General features: G+C 54.1%; 1 protein-coding gene across 13 annotated transcripts in view; it reads right to left on the bottom strand.

The window, feature by feature from the left end:
• KCNQ1 (potassium voltage-gated channel subfamily Q member 1) overlaps window positions 1-22969 on the bottom strand; it is a 323759-nt gene that overhangs the window by 59632 nt on the left and 241158 nt on the right. For 7 of the 13 annotated variants that reach the window (XR_013442246.1, XM_078057614.1, XM_078057616.1 and 4 more), the window contains 4 exons: window positions 19734-19809; window positions 14463-14557; window positions 13562-13608; window positions 12348-12409 (listed from right to left, as the gene is read on the bottom strand). Coding sequence is in view for 10 of the 13 variants with exons in the window: in XM_078057614.1 (XP_077913740.1) it covers window positions 12348-12409; window positions 13562-13608; window positions 14463-14557; window positions 19734-19809 (280 nt within the window). In the remaining 3 variants the exon portion in view is untranslated. Of the gene's footprint in view, window positions 1-3185; window positions 3356-8070; window positions 8225-12347; window positions 12410-13561; window positions 13609-14462; window positions 14558-16697; window positions 17424-19733; window positions 19810-22969 lie in introns of those variants that run through there. The other 6 variants (XR_013442244.1, XR_013442245.1, XM_078057615.1 and 3 more) reach the window with 4 other exon arrangements.

Here is a 22969-nt window from a genome sequence, read left to right as displayed (position 1 = left end):
CCCCGGCGGGCCCGCCCACCTCGGCCCAGGAATGGGGGTGGTGGCGCTCAGCGTCAACTGACGCTTTCATTATAGGTTTATCTTTGAAACCCTAGACAAAACAGGGCTTGTGTGGTTTGACTGAAGAGCCAGCACCTCAGGACCTCGCCATCCACTAAGACGGCTCCTCAGGAAAGAAAAAATACACTAACCTTAAAATAACCAGTTCCCAGAATAGCAGCTAATGAAGGCTTCTGAAGGGGGCCCTTTGATCAGCCAGAGCCCACGCCTTCGCCTATTTACGGCCCTGTCACTCAAGAACAGTTCACCAGCACGGAGAGCGGTGTGGGGGAGGGGCGGGGGGGGGCTCTGAAGGGGGGGCTGTCGTGGGAGCCCCCCGCCCCGCCCGACTTCCTGGTGTGACCGGCCGGAGCTGGCGGTGAGGGGCACGACGGAGCCCAAGGTAGTTGGTGCTCTGCGAGCAGCCTGGAAACGCGGCCTCGCGCCCTGACCACTGCTCCTGACAGCCTCCTGAGAGCAGAAGTCGGGGGAGGCCTGGCCGGTGGGAGACAGATGTGGTGGAAGGACCAGAGTCCCAGGCAGGCAGTGGACAGGGAGGTGTGGGTCACGGGCTCCGGGGGCTCGAGGCAGGGAATCCAGGGAACATTCTGTGCAGTGTGAGCCGAGGGGCCTGCAAGGACATGCCCCTGCTGGGGATGTCAGGGCTTATGAGGTGTCCCTCGTCTGCCTGCGTCAGGTACCCTCTCAGCACTGCGGTGTTCATGGGGGCCCCTCCCTGGGTCCCCCTGGGTTGGATGCCGGGGGGCCACACGAGAATGGCTGTGTCCAATAACCATTCAGCAGCCCCACTGGGCCCTGGTTACCTGCTATGTGGCTCGTGAAACCGAGGAATGTGAATTTTAATTTGATTGAAGTTAAGCAAATTCAAGTTTAAATTTAAGTATAGACCCCCCAATTCAGTGATCAGAAAACTTTAAGTATGTTTAGAATGACTTAGGCAAGAGAACCTCCTTTTTTAACTGTACGCTTTATACCTAAATGCAGACCGAGTAGTTCTTAGGAAAACGTAGCATCCAAACTGAGATGTCCTGTAAGCATGACACACACACCCAGCTTTTGAAGAAATGATGTCATTCATGCCAATTTTTTTATATTGATTATATATGGGAGTGATAATATTTTCAATGTATCGGGTTCAGTAAAGTATATTATAGTGAATCTAATCTATTTTTTCCTATCTTTTCAACTGTGACTATTAGGAAACGTTAAGTTACATCTGTGTCTCCCACTAGATTTCTAATGGACAACCCTGGCCTAGACTGGGGGTCAGCAAACTTTTCCATAATGGGACCAGACAGTAAATATCATCGGTGTTGTGGATCCCATTCAAGCTGTCTTCTGTTTTAAAAATTGTTTGTGTGTTTGTTTATTTGTTTTAAACGTGAAAACAGGTCAGGGCTGAGATTTGGCCCAGAGGTCCCAGTTTGCTGGCCCCTGGCCCAGAGGCCCCTAGCTGAATTAGGCCAGTGGGCCTTGGTACAAGTTAGTGTAAGAAGGAAGGAAGATTCATCCCTTTCTGAGGGGTAGAGAGATTGTAGGAGCAGGTCCTTCTCAGTCCAGCCCGCCGAGGGCTGGCGGCCCAACCCAGACCCCCTGGAGTTCCAGCATGAGACCCACTTACGACTGAGACCCCAGAGACTGGCATAAACCAGCCCTGTTGCTACCGCCCAGTCGCTCCCAGGGTCATGGGGGAACGGGATGCAGCAGAGTCAGGAACCAGTCTAGGGAGCTGGGACCCTGCAGCCATGAGACCCAGGCTTCCCAGAAAAAGCCCACCTTCAAAATCCTGATTCTGTCCTCTGTACGAGGACAAGAGCTTGTGTGATCACATGTTAGAGAGCGACTCACAGGCATTGATGAGCTCCCCAGGGTATACGGAGGTGAGAAGCCGAAGGTGCAGTGAAAGTGGGACCCACAGAGGGAAGAGCTGCCCTGAAGACATCTGATGAGCCAAGCAAACATGGCTCTCGTGGGTGATGGACGGCATCCAAGCCCAGGCCTGCCCTGGGTGGGGAGTCTTGCAGCACAGCCCTACATAAAGCTGGGATCTTCCAAGGACTCTACATTCAGTGTGAGGGTCAGTGAGAAATAACCCACTTCCCAAAAAGACTATCAAGAAAATTGCCTGCTGCTATGGGGACCATATTTGCTCTGAGAAATCACACCCACACTCAGCTTGGAAGCCCAAATGCATACTTCCTGGGTGCATTTCTGGAAAACTTTGAGCCTAGAATTTAAAGTCCGGGATGGTAGTACCCCCACATGTATAACAAAGGAAGAGGTAGCCGTAGATCCTCCCCGAGACCCTCAATTCTGCTAGGCCTCAAAAATATCTACAGATAGGGGCGCCCGGGTGGCTCAGTCGTTGGGCGTCTGCCTTCGGCTCAGGTCATGATCCCAGGGTCCTGGGATCGAGCCCCACATCAGGCGCCCTGCTCAGCGGGAAGCCTGCTTCTCCCTCTCCCACTCCCCCTGCTGTGTTCCCTCTCTCGCTATGTCTTTCTCTGTCAAATAAATGAATAAAATCTTTAAAAAAAATACCCACAGATAAATTTTAAGATCTATAAACTTAAGATATTAAACAAGAAAACCGTTAAAGGAAATGAAATATTATGAATGAAAACCAGCAAGGAAAAAACAAAGACCAGAGAAGCAGACTTACAAAGAGTTTAGACGCCAAAATTAACAGAAACAAAATATACGATAGCCACGTTCAATGCACTTCAAGATTTTTTTTTAAGTTTAAATATACAAGTGAAGAGAAAGATACTATAAAAATGATCTATCAGGTATGAATAAGAGCCAAATAGAAGTTTCATAAACAGAAAAATAATTGAAATTAAATATTCCTCAGACAGGTTTAACAGCAGATTAGACACAGTTGAAGAAATAATTAGTGAATTGGAAAGTGGATCAGAAGACATTATCCAGAATATAGTATATAGAAACAATCTGAGGTTAAGAAGCGTGGTGGGGAGTGAGATGGTCTGCCACATGCCTCATGAAAATTCCAGAAGGAGATAATGAGCTAATTTTCTTTTAGCTTTGGCTAAAATCTTAAGAGCTAATGACAGAGTAATTCCTAACTCATGCCGGACACCAAATGACAGATGAAGGGAACTCACCGAATTCCAAGCAGAACAAACAAAAGAAACTCCGTGAAGACACCGTGGTGAAAATGCAGACGACTAGAACCACAGGAGTGATCTTCAAAGCAGTCAGAGAGAAGAGAAACACTGCCTTCCAAGGAGCAAGAGCTTGTCTTCACCTTTGTCCTCAGGACTAGCAGGATAAGCTGAAGAACAGTTGGATAATATTTTCAACGTGCTGAGAGAAAACCATTTTGGTAACCTAGGGCCTAGAATTTTATTCCCAGTGGAAATATTTTTTAAGAACGACAGTAAAAGAAGTCATTAAAAAAATAAAATAAAATCAGAGAGATTCTGACTTTTGATGAAGGAAATTCTAATAAATACTTCAGCTGGGAAAAAAGTGATCCCAGATGTAAGATTTGAGATGAAAAATAAATGATGAGTGACAAAAAAGGCAAATAGGCGGGTAAATTTAAACATATATTGATTGTATGAAACACTATTATTTATGAATCATTGGGTTAAAAAATAAACATGATTGAACTAAAATATACAACAACAAAGAATATAAGTCAGCAGGAGAGTGGCTGAATCTAAAGGGTTCTAATGTCCTTCTTTTATTACAGATGTAATAAAAAGTAACAATTAACTCTGCTATATATCCATTTAAAACGTTCTAGGTTGACATCTACAAGAATGACAATAGAATATATAACTTCAAAACCAGTAGAAGAAAAAGCAGAATGAGAAATAACCATCAACCCAACACAAGGAGCAAAATAAACATTAAAAGTGGGGCAAAATAAACATTAAAAAATTTAGTACAAAAAGGAAACACAAAATATATTGCTAGAAATCAATCCAAATATATTAGAAATTACTTTAAGTATAAATGTGTTAAATGATTAAAAAAAACCCTCAGCCATTAAGTGTTTGCAAAAGACATCCAAAATGTGTACATAGGATTGAAAAGAAAAGAACTTAAAAACCTGACACCAAAATCAGAAAAAAAATCACAAGAAAACTACAGATCAATATTCTTTATGAATACAGATACATTCTTAACAAGATATTAGCAAACTAAATATGGCAACATATGAAAGAGATTATAAACCATGACCAAGTGGGAAATGCAAAGTTAGTTTAACACCCCCAAACTGGGTATTACACCATATTAATAGCAGAAGGGATAAAAACCATGTGACCATCTCAAAAGATGCAGAATGAGTATTTGAGAAAATCCAACATGCATTCATGATAAGAACTCTGAATATGCTTAGAAGGAAAAATCCTCAACCTGATAAAGACCACCTATGGGAAACCTACAGCTAATATCACACTCAATAGTGAATGCCTGAGTGCTTTTCTCAATTAGATATTATCTGGCTACTTCTAGTCAACATTTTACTGGAATTTCAAGCCAGTGTAAATAGGCAAAAAGAGAAATTACAGGCATCCAGATCGGAAGGAAGTAAAACTGTCTTTATTCACACATGACATGATTCTATATGTGGAAAATCCTAAGGGATCAACAATAACAACAAAATTTACTAGAGTTAATAACAGCAAAGTCACATTTTCCAAGTTTGATATAAAAAATTAATAGTATTTTTATATACTAGTAATAATTCAAAAATGAAATGAAGGAAACAGTTCCATTAACAATAGCACCAAAAATCATAAAATATTTAGGAGTAAATTTAACAAAAGATGTGTAAGAATTGTACACCAAAAATGACATCACTGGAAGAAACTAAAGTAGACCAAATGAATGGAAGGATATAACATGCTTATGAATTAGGAGACTCTATATTGTTAAGATGTCAGTTTTTCCCAAATGGATCCATAGGTTCAACACAGTCCCTATCAAAATCCCAGCTCTTTTTCTTTCTTTCTCTTCTCTCTCTCTCTCTCTCTTTCTTTCTTTCTGTCTTTCTTTTTCTTTCTTTTGGTAGAAACTGACAAGATGATTCTAAAATTTGTAGAAAAATTCATAGGACTTAGAATGAGCAAAACAATTTGAGAAAGAAGAAAAAACCTGGAAGACTTACACTACCTGATTTCAAAACATACTATACAGCTACAATAATCAAGACAGTGTAATGTGGATTTGAGGACAGGCATATAGACAAAGAGAACAGACTTGAGAATCCAGAAATAAACCCATATATTTCTGCTCAATTGATTTCTGACAAAGGTGCTGTGACAATTCAATGGGAAAAAGTCTTTTCAACAGAAGGTGCCAAGGCCATGGGATATCTATAAGCAAAAAATTAAAAAATAAAAAAAAAAATAAAGGAAATTAACTTAGACTTGACCTCACACCACACCCCAAAATTAACTGAAAATAAATTACAGACCTAAATATAACAGTTAAACCCATAAAACTTCTGGAAGAAAACGTTCATGGCCTTGGGTAGACTATCAAAAGCATGAGCTACACAAGAAAACATACATTGGACTTCATTAAGATGTAAAACTTTTTTTTTTTTTTTTAAAGAAATGATGAAGAAAATGAACAGACAGCCACAGAAGGGGAGAAAATATTTGTAAGTCGTATATCTGATAGAGGACTTGTGTCTGGAACACATAAGCCACTCTTATGACTCAGTAACAGAACAAACAACTTAAGCAGGAAAACAGGCAAGAGAGTTGAACGCACACTTCACCAAACACGACTATGAATGTTAAATAACCACATGAAAGTCTGCTCAACATCATTGGTGATTAGTGAAATGCAAATCAAACCCACAATGAGACGCGATCACATACTCCCCAGATCGGCTAAAATAAAAAAGACCACCCCTACCACATATTTGCAATGATACAGAGAAAGTGGAACCTTTGTATGTTACTGGTGGGACATCAAAATGGTACAGATCCCTTTGGAAAACAGATCAAAAGTTTTTTTTTAGAAAGTTGAAAAGAAACTTACCATAGAACCCATCAATTTCACTCTTAGGAACCTAAGATATGACAATGTATGTCCATACAAAGGCTCGTAGATAATAGTCCACAGCAGCATTACCTATAATAACCCAAAACTGCAAACTATCCAAATGTCCATCAACTGGCAATTGCATAAACAAAATGTGGTCTATCCATACAACAGAATACTAGTCAGCATTAAACATGAAAGAAAAACATGGCACAACAAAGATGAACCTCAAGAACATTACATTATGTAAAAAAAAAAAAAAAAACAAACCCTAAACTCAGAACACCACACGCTGGATGACTCCATTTATATGAAACCTTTATAAAAGGCAAATTTCTAGCCTTACAGAAATTTAAGGAGGGTGCCTGGGTGGTTCAGTCAGTTAAGCATCCAACTCTCGGTTTCGACTCGGGTCATGATCTCAGGGTCTGAGAGGGAGCCCCACGTCGGGCTCCACGCTGGGCAAGGAGTCTCCTTAAGATTCTCTCTCTCTCTCTGCCCCTCCTCTCCCTCTTTCACAATCTCTCTCTCTCCCCCCCCACCTAAAAAAAAAAAAAGAAATTTAAGGATAAAAAGACAGAAAGACCGTGGCTAGGGGTGGGAACTGGCAATGATTGCAAATGGAATTGAGAGAATTTGGGGGATGTTGAAAATGTTCTAAAACTTAGGTTTGACGATAGTTGCACATCAAATTAGAAATTTACTAAAATCTGTCGCACATTTACATCACATGCAAATTATACCTCAATAAAGCTTTAAAAAAAAGATGTGCAAACAAATTAACTGGCGATAATAGACTTTAAGGGTAAAGAAAACACTGCTGGATATAAAGAGGAGGCTGTGTGATTATAAAACACTGAATCCAGCAGCGACGATATAAAAAGTTGAATATATGCATCTAGTCATAAGATCTAAAAACACATAACGTAAAAACTAACAGAAATATAAGGAAAATTAGACAAATTCTCCACAGTAGTTGGAATTTTGAGGTATTTCTCAGTATTGATGGATCAAGGAGATAACAATATTCCAATCAGAATATAGATTTCAAGAAAACAATTAGCCAGCTTGTCCTAATGGACGTAAATATAACCTTGCAGCCGACAGCGTCAGAATACACATGGTATTCAAGTACAGAAAGTCCATTTACAAAAATGGATGACTTACTGTGCCATTAAACATGTTTCACAGTATTTCAAAGGACTGGTGTCACACAATCACTTTCTGTGACAAGCGAGCAATTAGAAAACTCTCACAATCCTAACGATGACAAAAGTCATCTTGTAAATAGCTGCTGGGGCAAACAAGAGGTCATCACGGAGATGAGAAAGACATACACGTGAATGGACATTAGATTCAAATGCTACATATCAAAACTGGAGGATGCCCTTTAAGTGGTAGTTAGACGAAAATGTACAGCCTTAAACTCACACCTTAGAAATCTAGAAAGTCTGAAAGTTAGTAATTATCCAACCTAAGAAGTTAGAGAAAGAGCAATATATTGAGGCCAAGTAGATGGAAGAAAACAAAGAGAGGTCAATGAAACAAAATCAAAGCTTACAAGAGTGAGGATCAATAAAGTCAAAAGTTTGTTGACAATATTAATAAAATTGGTAAATAGCTGGCAAGCTCGACCAATGCGGGGAAAAAAGCAAAGGCACAAATAAATAATACTGGCAATAAAAAAGGTGCTTAGCTACTGATGATACGGACATTAAAATGATAATGGCAGTAGATTGAAAAACTGAGAGGAAATGTACAGATTTCTGGAATGTAAAACTGAACAAAACTGACATGAGAAGAGAGAAAACCCGCCATCCCATAACTGCCAAGTCTTTGACTCAGAGCGTGAAGTCTTCCCACAAAGAAAGCACCAGGCCCGGATGGCTTTACCTTTAAATTTCACCGAACATTCAAAGGGGAAAAGAAAATTCTGAATCCCATATAAAATATTCTAGAATGTGGAAAAAGAGAGCACACATCCCCACTCGCTCAGCGAGGCTCACGTACATTTGACACCATGTCCTGATGGAGACGGCACAGAAGAGGAAAATGAGGCGAGGTATGTGTCTCATACGCAGATGGCAAGGCAGAAATCCTGAAGAAGACACTAGCAGGCGGATTTCAGCTGTGTCTAGGAAATAATGCATACTTTGAAGGGCTGGTGGGGCCGGAGTCCACATGGATGGCTGGACAGTGGTCGCAGAGGGAGATGACCAACACCCAGGCCCAGTGGGGAGGCCACAGGGCCGGAGAGCCGGGTGAGTGGCATCTGGTGGCTCTTGGGGGTGAGCGGGGAGGGGTTGCTGGGATGACAAGGTCTCAGGCCAGCTGATAGCTTGGGGGGGTGTGTGGAGGAGTCCCTCTGGGCTGACAGAGCAGGAGGAGCTGTGTCTGGGGCAGACGCCAGGTCCTGGGTAACTGGGCTTGTCTGGTCCAAGGGGAGGGCAAACGTGTGCTCAGCAGAGGGGTCCAGGGCCAGTGTGCTATGGAGAAGGGGCACTCCCAGGCTGGGGGCATTCGGGTCCAGGAGAAAGGTGTGCCTGGCCAGGGTTCCAGGACGGGAGGCTACAGAAGGAGCATCAGATGGTGGGGGTGGGGGCCCCTTCCCACCCACGCCCTCTGAGCTGGGGCCTGCAAACCCAGGCCTTCCCTTTGTCCGGCTCTAAGCCATGAACATTTCCGGCAAAAACAGAGAAGAAAGAAATCCTCCCAGCCCACTGTGCTCCTCATATCAGCAAAAGCAGTATGAGCTGAGCTTGCAAAATAAACAGGGCTCAACATCAGCCCTGCAGCCTGTCCTGGGGACTGAGCTAAGAATACGCACGGGGGCGGAAGGTTGGAGCAGTCTTCTCCACGGCTCCCCAGAGAGCCAAGGGGATGCCTGCCTCCCAAGCAGCCCTCGAGGGGCCGGGGGCTGGGCAGGGGCCCGTGTTCTCAGGACTCCTGTTCCAGGGCTTGGCCAGGCCCCTCTGTCCTAATCTGTGCTGCTGCTCTGGCTGGCGCAGCCCATGGGCCTTACCGCCTGCCCCCCACCCCCCGCTCCCCAGCTTGGCCCTCCACGCTGCTACCTGGCTTCTTCTCCAACAGGCCCCTCAAGGTTTCGTGTTTATGAAGCACTTTCCGGCTTCCTCTGTCTCTCCACCTCAGCTCCCCCACCCACCTGTGGCCTACACAGGGACCGGCTCTTCACCGGACCGCTGTGTGACCTTGGGCAACTGCTCAACCTCTCTGGGGCTCAGTTTCCCCACCCGTAAGGAAGGATTTATTTGGGCAAATGAAGGTCCTTCCTTCCCAGAAGGAGAACAACAGGAAGAAGCACGTGGAGGCTCTCGTGATTTTTAAACAGAAGCCGGCGAGGAGCTGCTCATGCCTTTTCCTTTCATTGCTAAAGGGAGGCCAGTGGGGAGCCGGCCTGAGACACGGGGAGCAGGTTCCCAACTGCGTGGGGGTGAGGCCCGTGGGGACGCAGGCTGTGGGGCGGGAATGCCAGTTTTGCTTTTCACAGCCTTGGAGCGAGGCGGGACTCCACAGCCCGGCCGGGCCAGGCCAGTGCGCTAGGCACCCCAGGAACAGGCGGGCGGGGCACTCTGAGGTGGGGGGAAGCCCTCTGGCAGGCAGGAGCTGTGACAAGGGCTCCCGCGAGCAGAAGTGCCTGGGACCCTTCTCCCCATTGTGGCCCCTGGCCTGGACATAAGGGAAGGGGGCTCCTTGCAGGGAAACCGAGGCACCACTGGACAAGCCGAGCTAGCTTTCCCTGGTAGCTCCCTGCAAGTGGACAGCCCAGCCCCCTGCTCTCAGAATTGATCTGCTCCCGAGAATGGGGACCAGCAGCTGTGCTCCCCAAATGTCCTCCTCCCCCTCTTCTCCAAGCCCGTGTCCCACAGCTGAGTGAGCGCGCCTGGGATGGGAGCTCCATCATAGCTGGGCCAGAGCCCTGCCTCCCAGTGTGAGGACCAGGCTCCTGTCCCGCCCGCAGCCAGCCCAGCGGGGTCGGGGACGGCCCGGGGACTCTGGCTGGCTGGCACTGCTGCAGGCCTGCTGGGCCCCGGAGGGCCGGGGGCGGCTGGATTTCCTGCCTCCAGCTTCCCGCAGTCAGCAGGATTGCTTGGGGGTTGTTTATGGTCCCAATGGCCCTGGTGATAACTGTGATAACACGGGGCTCGGGACGTGCCACCATGCCCTCTGGACCTGGTGAGGCCCTTTCCCAGGGTCTGTCGCCGAGGGGGCCCGGGCCAGCAGCGGAGGAGGGCCGGAGCAGGCTGAGCCCATCCCTGCCAGCCCCTCGAGGGACCGCGGGGGCTGCGATCTGGCACAGAGCACGGGCTTGGGCACCACCTGGGAGACCGCAAGCAGGTGGGTCCGGCTCTCAGACTGAGCCGGTTCCTCACAGCAGAAGGGGACGGAGACGGCACAGCCCCAGTCTCCCCGGTCACCGTGTGTGTGGATGTCCCAGAGTCCTCACGGCCCAGTGGTCACCCCTCTCCTGGGGGCCGAGGCCACCGGGGGCTTTGTTCCCAAACCTTGCCCCCAGGGATCAGGGACTCCGGAAAATACTTCCCTTTGTTGTTCAGATCTGAAGAAATGAGGGCGCGGACGTAATTCCCTATCCTGGAGGCCAGCCAGGCCACCCTGGGGGTCAGACCCGGGCAGCGGCTGGATGTCTGCTCCTCCAGCCTAGGGAGGGGGCGCTGCTCCAGGAGACCCTGCCCCCTACCCACGGTCACCCCCAGAGGACACCAGGCTCTAGTCTGAGCTTCAGGGGGTGGCCCGCCCCGAGAAGCAGTGGGCAGAGCCATAAGAAAGCTCTAGAACAGCAGGGCAGGGGGTCAAGGAGAGGTGAACGCATCTAGAAGCTGGTGCAGCAGGGGCCACTCCCAGGGCTGCTGGGGCAGGGAGGCCTGCGTGCCCAGGGGCCGCCATGAGTCCCGTCAGCAGTGGGGGCCAGTTAGCAAAAGCTCCTTGGCCAGGGTGCCAGGGCTGGGTGAGGAGGCTGGACAGAGGAGCCTGGGTCTATTCCCTGCTCTACCTCGGCTTCCTCTGATGTCTAGAAGCCCCCCCCCCAGAGTGCCTGGCCTGCTGTACTGGGGGTGGTCACCAGCAGCTCCTAGCGGGTTATGCCAGCCCCCAGCCCCCGACCCCGAGAGGAGCGCGTGCTGAGGATACCCTTTGTTCAGTGGAGGATCCCTGGGCCTCTGATACCTGTCGCCTGCTGATGTGACCTCTCCTGCTCGCATCCTGCCGGACAGGGCCATCTGCCACTGGGCCATCTGCCTGAGAGCAGGCCAGGTACCTGCCTGGCTGGGGCCTGCACTGCCCGGGGGGCCAGGCCCCCCAGCAGACCACATGTTGGGGTCACACAGTCTCAGCTGGCCAGGCCCAAAGTGAGGACCCCTGTGGGCACCTGGACAGTGGTCCTCCCTCTCTCTATCTGGGTCCATCCGGCGTCATGGCCCCACGGCCAGCAAAGGTCAGGGCAGATGATGCAGGTGGGGAGGGGGTGATGTTGCAGGCCGGGGCCCGGGGTGGGGTGGGGACAGGGAGCTGTGCCCCTGCCCTGCCTGCCCAGCTTCAGCGGGGATGGAAGTGGGCCAGAGCCCGGGGTTGCCAAGGAAACCGAGCAGCAGACACAGGCCCTGCCCAACAAAATCCCTCTATTTTTAGTCTCCCAGCTACTTTCAGATAAAGCCCGTGTAGACCGACGAGCTGTCGGGCAAGATAACGGCCCCCTCCAAACCACGGACACTTCACAGGGTGGGCCTGAGCCTGAGAAAGGCTCCCTCGGCCCCCCAGGACACCCCGGGAAGAGGCTCCCGCGCTGAGAGGCCCACAAGCCTGCCGGAGGCAGGGAGGCATCCCGGTGGCCGAGGCTGTGCCCGCCGAGGGGCCCACGCTTGAGCAGAGGGAGCGTGGGCTTCACGGCAGAGGAAGACCCACAGGCCCCACGTCCCACCTGGATACCGAGCGGGGCCTAGGCTGGCACGGAACCCCTCCCAGCATGGTCTGCACCCTACCATGGAGGGTCCTTGAGCCTGCAGCCCCAGGTCCCCGCCAACGCACCCCGACGCACCCTCGTACCACTCTCGGCACCTCTGACCTCCCTGAGCCCCCGAAACGCCCTGAGCACAGGCCGGGGGGCAGGGAGGCCCGCACGCGGGCTCGGGACGCAGGTGGGAGAGTGAAGGGCTGCTGTGGGCGCCGCCCCCAGGACCAGGACCGTCATCAGAGGCCGCGTGGCCCGGGACTCCCGCGCCTACCTTGTCTTCCACCCGGTTCAGGCGGGCCCCGATGGTGTTGCTGCCGCGGTCCTTGCTCTTCTCTGTGGGGTGGAGCACCCAAATCAGGGACGTGTGTGTTGGTGGGGTGGGGGTGCTTGGAGGGAAGGGTGATGGGGGTGGCCGGGGGTCAAAGGTCTGCACTGTGAGCACCTCCACGGTGGGAACCCTGGGAGGTGTGGGGGTGGCTGGGCAGGGTGCCCCGCGGGGCCTCGGAGAGCCCGGCACATGAGGATGGGGACGGCCCTGGGGGGCTGTGGGCGCGCTGCAGACGCACCCCGTGTTTGGCACTGTGTGGGTGCTGCGTGTTGCTGGGGCGGAGGGTCTGTGGCGACCCTGCGGTGGGCGAGCCTGTGGGTGCTGCTGCCCAACAGCATTCGCTCACTTCCTGTCTCTGTGCCGCATTGTAGTGATTTGTGCCATGGTTCAAGCATTTTCATTATTCTTTGTCGTGGTGATGCGTCATCCGAGACGACCCCGCTGGCGGCTCAGGTGACGGCCTGCACTTCTTAGCAACAGAGTCCTTTTGGGTGAGGTCTGCTGGCTGGTTTTTCTGTTGCACGCAGCGGACTACGCTAGGGCGTAACCCTAACTTTTATCTGCCCTGGGAAGCCCTGAAATTCTTTAGACCCGCTTTATCGCGATACTTGCTTTATTGCGGTGGTCTGGAACAATCCTGCCGGATTGCTGACGTGGGCCTGCACATTCTGCGCACCCCCCCGCCCCCCGCCGCGCTGGCCTCGCCCAGCTGCCCTGCCATCCGGCCCCCCCTGAGCCGCGGCTCCCACTGCAGCTTGGGTTGGGCGACCCAAGGAACTGGCCTGGCCCTGTCCTCCCTGGAGGGAGCCGTAGGCCCGGCCCGGGGAACACGAGGGGTCAGGGCTGGAGAATGGCCCCCGCCCTGCTGCTGATGCTGCTGGCCCCTCAGGCCCTCGGGGCTGGCTACTCACCCTGCATGGTGGTCACAGCCGGATCTCAGAGGGCCTAGAGAGGCCCACTGTTTAAAGGGATCCTGCACTAACTGAAAATTCCTTTGTAAAGCACATGCCTAGGCACTTGGTTCAGGGTGGGGTCCACCTGCCCCCCTCTGGCGCATGTGGGCCTGTCCTGCACTTCCAAGGCCCTGGTGGCCCATTCTGAGGGGGAGAGGCGGGTGTGGGTGGCGGGGAGGCGGGGGTCTTGATGAGGAAACCCACCTGAGACGGAGATGAAGAGGGAGGGCTTCCCGATGGACTGGTCCAGCCTGGGAGGGAGGGAGGGAGACAGATGGACACCAGCTCATGCTCGGCCTGGGCACCACACACACACCCAGCCCGCCAGTGGGTGGACAGGCCAGGTACCCGGCAGGGCGACAAGCCACCCACCCCTTCTGGGGACACCCACCACTGCCACCCACGAACTTGCCACGGGGCCTCACGGGCACCCGAGGCCCGTACCACTGTGGGGAGCTCCGGGGCAAGGGCGGTAGTCGGGCAGTCCCTTAGGCTTCCTCCCTGGGCAGGGCAGGGCCTCAGGACTGCCCCGGGTCCCGTCACTGCTTTGTAAGAGGCCCAGGCCAGGCACCTCAGCCACGCTCAGAGAGACCGGCCTGAGAATGGCCCTTCCAGGGTGAGGCCCGGTCACGGAGCCGAGAGGGCTTCATGTCCCCACAGTGGGTTAGCCATGGTAGGGGGCAGCCTGACCTCTGGTTGTGGTCAGGACGGGCACAGTGTCCCAGCCATACCCTGGGACACGGGGGTGAGCCCACCACAGAGGTACAGCTGGTCCGAGCCTGCGCAGGCCCCGGGACCACACCGCTTCCATGGGAACAGCTGTCCAGGCTGGACGCCGGAAGCTGGACGCCGGTGTCTCCCACTGGTTAGGGTTCCTGGTTCCAGGTCCAGGACGGGGAGGCCTCAGACGTGCAGCCCCGGGGGCGGGACTCTGTGCGGCAGGCCCGGCCCCCCTCGCTCGGGGGTGCTGTGGTAGGAGGTGGGCGTGCAGGGCGTCCTGTGGCTCTGTGGGGGCGGCTGGCTGCCGAGCGGGTGCCGCCGGAGTGGGAAGGGAGGGGCCCCCCGCCCAGCCACCCCCCTGTCCGCCCCCGGTGCCCGTGCTCACCTTCTCTGCAGCTCTTTGATGCGCACCATGAGGTTGAGGTGGCCCTGGGAGTACTGCTCGATGACGTCCCGCACGTCGTAGGGTTTCCGCGCTTGCTGCAGGCCACAAAGACGGTCACTCCCTGTGCCGCGCCCGTCGGCCCAGCGCTGCCCGCCTGCAGGGGGCCTCTAGGGACTTAAGGAGGTCACCCCTGTGGTGCAACGGGGCCGTCCTGGCCCAGGGCACACGCAGGGGCCCCCTCACCCCCAGGCCTTGGTCGCTGGGGCTGGGGGATCCCAGGCCGGCGGCTTGGCCTCTCTGGGCCTTCGCTTCCTGCCCACTCACTGCAGGGCCCCTGCCTGCTTCCCCTTTGCAGGTTACCAGCCCGTTCTTGGGAAGAACCCGTCCAGCTGCTGGGCCAGGAGGGGCCCAGTTTTGTGCAACCACTGTCCTCCCGGCCCCAAGCTGAGCGCTGACACTCACACTGCTCTCTGGGTGGGGGAGAGCCTGGCGGAGGCGGCCCTGGGTGACAGCCCCGCTTGTCGTGCCCGCTCTCCGCGCCAGGCTGCCTGCTGGGGCTCTGAGGCTGCCAGAGCAGAGGGGATGCTCCCACAGCAGGCCTGGGGCAGGGCAGCTGACCCCACGGCACCTCCGCTTGGCACCAGCTCTGAGCCCATGAACGCACATGGGGCTCAGGTGAAATCACCAGAAACCACAACAGAGAGAACGAGGCTTCTCATGATGTCGGCAAAACCTCAAGCCACATTTATGGCCCCGTTCCCAGGAGCCCGTGGGCAGAGGGTCTCCCCCAGGTAGCGGCAGGCCGGCTGAGTGGGGGGTTTGATGGCCCAGAAGGCCCTTCACCCACACAAACCAGGCACTGCTGCGTGGGAACACAACCCCTCTATCCAAGGGGCCACGGGGACACCTGGTCGGGTGGGGCCCAGGGCGGGGCTCATCAGCTCTGGAGTCCGCATTAGCGACGAGCCTGGGGTTACTGCCTCTTGCTGGGGAGGGCAAAGGCCCGGAGGCAAGCCAGATAGCTTGGTGGAGGAGTCTGGCCCGGGGCAGAGGCCATGAGGAACAAGGTTCAGAGACCCACTGAGGGTCCGGGCCGGGTCTCCTCCCTGGGGCCCCTGGGGACATGTCCTCCCTGCCCAGCAGAGACCTACCCCTCCTTGCGGTGCCCCCCTGCCCCTGAGACTGGGGCTCCCCTAGTCTGATGGCATGGCCAGCCCTGCTTTCCCAGAAACATGGGGTACCCTGGAGGGCACCTTCTTCAGATCCCGGGTTGTGCTTCTGACGCGCCCAGGGGCTGTGCCATCCAATGGGCCACTCGGCAGTGTTCTGGCGGTGCCCCCGCTAGGATTCTGGACTCTGAGAATTCCAAGGCAGAGGCCTTCTCCCTCCCGGGGGCTGGAACCCAGAAGTCCAGGGGGTCCCTGTCCTCCCACATGACCTACCAGGTGGGCCCTCGGCCCTCACAGGCAACACACAACCCCTCTCTGGGCCCCAAACCAGCATCCTGAGATTGGTGGGGGAGGGCTGGGATTGACCTGATCTTCCCCAAAGCACAGCTGTGTCCCTGATAGGAGGACTTGCCACCCTTGGGGCCCACGCTGGGCTCCAGAACCACCTGCATCATCTTGTGGGCTACATCCAAGGCCTGTCACGAGATCATAGGGGCGGGCACGGGAGAGGATTCTAGGCGGACCCTCTGCCCCCCCACCCCACGCTCAGCTGACTGACAATCATAATAGCAACACCTAGGTGCAGGCTAGCGATAATGTCCCCAGATCCTAGTTTTTCCTTCTATAAGATGGGGCTGCTGAACCCCGTCCTCCCTTCTGTAAGATGGGGTGCTGAGCCGTCCCTCCCTTCTGCAAGATGAGGTGCTGAGCCCCGCCCCTCCCTTCTGCAAGATTGGGGGTGCTGAGCCCCACCCCTCCCTTCTGCAAGATTGGGGGTGCTGAGCCCCACCCCTCCCTTCTGCAAGATTGGGGGTGCTGAGCCCCACCCCTCCCTTCTGTAAGATTGGGGGTGCTGAGCCCCGCCCCTCCCTTCTGCAAGATGAGGTGCTGAGCCCCGCCCCTCCCTTCTGCAAGATGAGGTGCTGAGCCCCGCCCCTCCCTTCTGCAAGATTGGGGGTGCTGAGCCCCGCCCCTCCCTTCTGCAAGATGAGGTGCTGAGCCCCGCCCCTCCCTTCTGCAAGATTGGGGGTGCTGAGCCCCGCCCCTCCCTTCTGCAAGATTGGGGGTGCTGAGCCCCACCCCTCCCTTCTGTAAGATGAGGTGCTGAGCCCCGCCCCTCCCTTTGTAAGAGTCTGCGCTCCTCCTCAGTGTGCACACGGAAGGTGGCCCTGGGTCATGACAGTCAGCCTCCCGAGGGCAAGGGCTCTGTGAGGCCTGAGGCTCTTGCAGGCATGCCAGCGAGGTCTGGGCCGGGGCGCGGGCTGCGTTCAGAGCTCTGGGGGGTGCGGGCCTGGCCCGGGGCGGGGTGGCGCACAGCTCTGGGCTGGGCTCCCAGACAGGCTGGAGAGCGTGGGCCGTTGCCTGTAGGTGAATGTGGGCACCTGAGTGTGTCAGGAGCTTGTGTGTGTGCACACGTGTCTCTGGGAAGGCCCGAGAGAGAGAGTGTGAGAGCGAGAGGGGGAGAGTATGAGCATGTGCCCGAGCGTGTGTCCGCAGGAGAGGGGTGGCGGCTGGACTCGGCTCTGGGGGGCAGGGGGGCTCAGAGCCCAGGCCACAGGAGGGTCAGTGCCGCCTGGCTGACCCCCAGGACCCATGTCCCGGCGGGGCCCCAGGCGCCCTGAGACTTATCTTGGAGCCGCTAGTCCCCCCGGGTCTGGTCCGCACTCCTGGAGGCCTCTGTCAGGGGCGGCCTGGGGCCCCGCTGGAGAAACCATCTCCGCTCGTTCTCTCCAGAGCTCATTTCCTCTGGCGGCAGCAGCAGGAGCCTGAGATGAGCCGAGATAATGCAGGGCTGTCCAGAGGGACCGACGGTGGACATGGGAGTTCAAGGCAAACTCGAAGGGCTAAGAGCCTCTGGCTCCTCCGGCCAGACACAGGGGCGGCCCGCCGGGCACTTATCGGCCAGGCAGTGAGGCAGGGGGGCGGGGGGGGGCGGGGGGCCACCCGCCACGTCTGCAGCCCCTGAGGCCGGGGACGGGGGCGGGGTGCATGCAGACAGACAAACAGGCTGCTATGGGGGAAGGGAAGACATCCCTGACAGCTGGGCCTGGGGTGGAGGCTGCCCTGCAGCCCGCAGAGCTCCTCACTGCCAGGCGCCCCCCGCCACGGCCGCTCCCCCCGTGGGTCCCTCCTCCCTGTGGCAACAAGGGCCAGCTGGTGAGGCTGAGGCCGCCCCAGGCCCCCGCCTTGCTCGAGAGCCTCTGTACCCCACCAGGGCAAACGGGGAGGCTCTCAGGACCATCTCCATTCAAAGGGTCCCACCTGTTTTATTCGGGGGCCCCAAGGGTCCTGGGCACAGGGTGGGGCAGGAAGCAGGGAAGGTAGGGCTGCCCGGCCTGCCTCTGGGGGCCACTCGCAGGGCCCTGGCCTGCGTCCGGCAGCAGGAAAGGGGACACCCAGCCTGGAAGGAAGTACAGGGCCCCTGCTGATGCCCATGGGCAGTTTTCTTGCCTGCATTTCGGGGATGGGGTGCTCCCCAAGTCAGCTCCAGCCATGGTGGGTACACATCTGCCAAGGACAAACTCTGTCCTGAGCTGGAAGCTGCCCACGTGACCCCCGAACTGGGCCTGCCAGAAGCCTCAAGTTTCTGCCTGCTGTGCTGAGTGCCCCTAAACCCTGCAAGCCCACTGCCCACCCTAGGACAGCCCCCCAGTTCCCACTGCGCCTTGGGCAGTGGGTTCCAGGCTGCCTTGCAGGGCCCTGCTCTGGAGCCTCAGTGGCCTGGCTTCTCGGGTGGGGGCCATCCCCATTCTAGAAGATTCCCCACTGACCACCCCCCCCCCCGACTCCCGCCCCCTACTCTACCAGGTTGATGTCTGGGGTTTTAGTTGTCACTGCTAGGCTGCTGGCCAGTGAGGGTACTACATCCTGGCCCTTCCCAGGGCCTCCCCCATGCTGCCCAGAGTGGATCCCTGCAGGGGTTTCTTGCAGCCCCTTCCCCACCAGGAAGATGCTGGTGCTGCCAGGAGGCGGGCCCCTCCTCTTCCAGCGCCCCTTCAGCTCCCTGCCCTCCCAAGCTGCCCCTCTGCCTCTGGGAAGGCAGGCCATGAACTTCGGATACTCTAGATCTCTGGGGCCATCACGTCTTCCCCAGGATATCGCCAGGGGGACCTCCGGGTGCCAGCCAAGAATGGCATTTACCATGCCTCGTGTATTTGGGCAATGAGAAGTCCCAGGCCCTGGTGGGACCCTCAGCACAATTTGTCCCAGTTTGGCAGTGAATGACCTCCCTGCCCGGGGGCATCAGGCAGACAGGCAGCAGAGTACCACTGAGGGACTGTGTGTGCGAGCCACCCCTGAGATGGTGGCCAGCTGCTGAGCCCCGAGGGCTGCATGCGGCGCTTGTCAGCGGGAGGAGCACGGTGGCCAGGCCTTCTGGAAGGAGAATGGGTACCCCTGAGGGTCCCCGTTTCTGAATTCCACATGCTCTCAGAGTGAAGGCTGAGCCAGGGACCTCCTCAGACCAAGGACTGTCCCCACAGCAGAAGGAAGGAGCTGAGCCTGCTACCAGCCGGCTTTCTCTGGGGCCCTTAGGCTCCAGGGGCTCCAACGGGCGGCTGCCGAAGACCCGGCCCTGGAGGGAAGGGGATGGGGAAGGGCAACCCTCTAGCTCCAGCCCCACCAATGGAGGAGCCCTTCCCTCTCCCTATAAAGGGGGGCCACCCCCTGGGGCACAGGCAGGGCCAGGCTACCCTTCTGTTCTCCTGACTCCCTTTGGGGGCGGGGGGAGAACAGGGCCAAGAGCACTGACTCTGGGGGACAGGGCTCTGGAGTCGAGGGGACCCCACTTCCTGCCCAGGTGATGTGGGGCAGACTTGGCACCCTCTTTGTCACTCCTGAATCATCTGCCAGTCAATTAGGGGAGAGAAGGCTGAGTCCCTGAGGCTCTGCGTGCATGCAGCTTTAGGCTGGACCTCGGGGCAGGGTCCTTCCAGGGGCATGCTGTCTTAGAGACAGACAATGAAGTCGTTTCAGGGTATTTGGTGAGTGAAGGGTCAGGTCCAGGGTGTGGCAGGGTATGCAGGCCTTGTAGGCTTTGCCGTGGGTGGGAGAGGAGCTCCTGCGCCTGGCCCAGGGCAGAAGGGCTTAGTGTAGGACTCACCTGGAATTTCTTCTTGGCTACAAAATACTGCATGCGCCGAATGACCTTGATGGTGGCCCGGTGGTGCTCCCGCAGCCTGCGGTGGAGAATGGAGGAGGCGTGAGTGGCCCCCTGTGACCGTCATCCTGTGCCCAGCACTTTCAGACACCTGGCGCATTCCCAAGTGTCTCCCGCTGCATGCGGGCTGGGCCCTTCCAGAGACACAGAGAATGTCCAACCCCATGGGATGGAGGACTTCAAGGCTCCATATTGGTGGGGGAGGAGGGCAGGCCACAGGCAAGAGACTTTTAATTAGCGGGATGATCCCAGAGGGACCCTTGCCTTGCCCGTTGCTCAGAAATGGTGCGGGAGTCAGTGTCCTGGGTTCACATGGGCTGTGCCTCTGACGCACAGAAGAACCACGGAAGCTTCTTTTCACCCTTGGGCCTCAGGCTCCTTACCAGTATAATGGGGAGGGAGTGCAAACAGAGGGCGCCCAAGGCCCCTTTCAGCTGGAACATTCTATGTCCCCACACACGGGCACACGCTTGGAAAATGTAGGGGCTACAGGACAAATTAGCCAGACAATTACTACCGGAGTCACTCTGTCAGGAGGTTGCATTGTTTCCCCTCTCAAGTGCCTTCTAGAAACCTAGATCCTTCTAGAAACAAAGATCTTTCTAGAAACATCAAAAAAGGAAACACGACTAAGGACATGCCTAAGTCTAGAAGGAACTACACCCACATGGAGGTGGTGGGGCTTTGGCCGCCAAGACTGCACGTGACCAACCCTCTGCCAGGAACAGTGCTCTGCCCTGCACCTTTTATACGCTGGAGGAAAACCAAATTATCTCTAGGGAGATAATATCATGGAGCCTTTACATATTTTTATACTGAAAAACTTGAAAGCCAAGGGAAAAAATAGACCACAGAAACAGATCTCGAGGTGTGGAAGATTCAGTGGCCCAAATGCTTGTAGCTCCTCTGTCAGGAGATAGAGTTGGTTTTCTCACTACTTGAATTTGGGCTGACATTGACACTTGCTCTGACAAAAAGAATGCTGGGAAGTCACACTGTGTATAACTGATGTGCTCTTGGAATGTGGCCACGTGAACCAGACTGAGCTGGGTGGCTGAGAGGCGCCCCAGTCAAGGGTCAGTATCAGGCAACAGACATGTGAGTAAGGCCCTCTCGGACCATTCAGCCCCAGTCGGCCTCCAGATGACTGTATCTGCATGAACATGCACCCAAAGCCAGCACAACAATCTCCCCACGGAGCTGACCCCAAACTGCTGACCCACAGAATCGTGAGCAAGAAAACGGGTTGTGGTCTTAAGCCACTACATTTAGGTGTCATTTACTAGGCGGTGATAGATTGCAGATAAAGAAATTAGGACCCCCACATGGGGCCCAGTCATATCAAGATCCTCAAACATATGGTGCTGGTTTGGAGACCAGGTATTGGGCGGATGATGGAAAAAAATGGCAGATCCTAAGATGCTGGACCTAGAGCATGATGCCGTCATTAATTGGAGGACACTTTGAGGTGTCCCGGAGGGGTGAGTGAATTTTGCCCTGGGAGGAATGCAAAAAGTTATGGCCCGAGGGCAGCCTGGTGTGGATCAAAGATCTTTTGCAGTTCCCCTGAGCAAGAGGTGGGGTCCGTTTTCATCACGGCGGAAGTGGACCATGTTCTCAAGAGCCCTCGTAGCTCCCACTGTCATCCTGTCAGAATGCTGCAGCCACATGGCTATGTCTGAGCCAGGCTGCTGGAAGAGCAACGTGGAGGAGAGCTGAGACCACCCGGTCCTGCCGAGCTGCTGCTTGGATGAACCCAAGGGAGACCACCCAGATGAGCAGCCCAAAACGCTGACCCACAGGCTCACGAGTGAACAGATGGCTGTGGTTTGCTTCAGAGCTTTTAGATAAAGACTTTAAAATAACCATGATTAATTGGTTCAAGAAGATAGATGGAGTATTTCACCCGAGAAATAAAATCTGTATTAAAAATAATAAAATGGAAATTCTAGAACAGAAAGGACGATACTGGAAATTAAGAATGCAGCAGATGAATTTGATAGCAGAGGAGACGCACAAGAAAGGAATGCGTGTGAACTGAAAGGGAATTGCCAGGTGGGGGCATGGAGACAAAATAGAATTAAACATACTGAAAAAATGCAAGATGTGGGAGATAGGATTCCTACACATGTGGAATCCCAGAAGGAGAGGAGACAAAAGGGAGACTCAGTGGCTGAGAATTTTCCAAAAATGATGGAAGACATCAGGCCGCAGATGCAAGCAGCTCTTTGGATCCCCAGGCTTATCAGAGTAACACCGCTAAGACCAAAGGCACGGGGAATGTCACAGAAGCAGTGAGGAAGGGGATGGGGACAATGACACATTATCCTGATGACTGGCTTTTCAACAGAAACAATAAAAGCCAGGTGACATCTTTTTTTAAGATTTTATTTATTTATTTGAGATAGAGAGTGAGAGAGAGAAAGCATGAGCAGGGGGAGGGGCAGAGGAAGAGGGAGAAGCAGGCTCCCCGCTGAGCAGGGAGCCTGATGCGGGGCTCAATCCCAGGACCCTGAGATCATGACCTGAGCTGAAGGCAGATGCTTAACCGACTGAGCCACCCAAGAGCCCTGCCAGGTGCCATCTTTAAAGTGCTCAAGGAAAATTACTACCAACTTAGCATCCTAGACCCAACAAACATACCCTTAAAGATGAAGAAGAAATTAAAGTAAGCAAATTCTGTAGGATTCTACTCAGATGAGGTCCCTAGAGGAGTCAGATTCATAGGGACAGACAGCAGGGTGGTGGGAGCCAGGGGCTGGAGAGGCGGACAGAGAGTTAGTGTTTCATGGGGATGGAGTTTCAGTTTCACAAGATGAAAAGTTTCTGGAGACAGAAGGTGGGGATGGCTGCACAACATGTGAATGTGCTTAGTGCCCCTGAGCTGTGCACAAGAATGGTTAAGATGCTATATTTTATGTTATGTATATTTTACCACAATAAAAAAAAGCTGAAACCAAACCAAGAGAATTCACTGCTAGGAGAACTGCATTGGAAGAATGATTCGGGGAACAGGCAGAGAAAAATGATCCCAGAAGGCAGCATGGGAATACAGGAAGGAGTCACGAACACATAAAAGGACAGATTTATGAGAAAGTTTAAATTTGTATTGACTGAAATGGTAATGCTTCATTAGGTTTAAACATTACTAGAGACCGAGGGATATTTCATAATTTTAA

This window comes from Halichoerus grypus, chromosome 11 (assembly GCF_964656455.1).
Source record: "Halichoerus grypus chromosome 11, mHalGry1.hap1.1, whole genome shotgun sequence".
Lineage (NCBI taxonomy): Eukaryota > Metazoa > Chordata > Mammalia > Carnivora > Phocidae > Halichoerus > Halichoerus grypus.
This window is presented reverse-complemented; position numbering and strand designations above follow the sequence as displayed.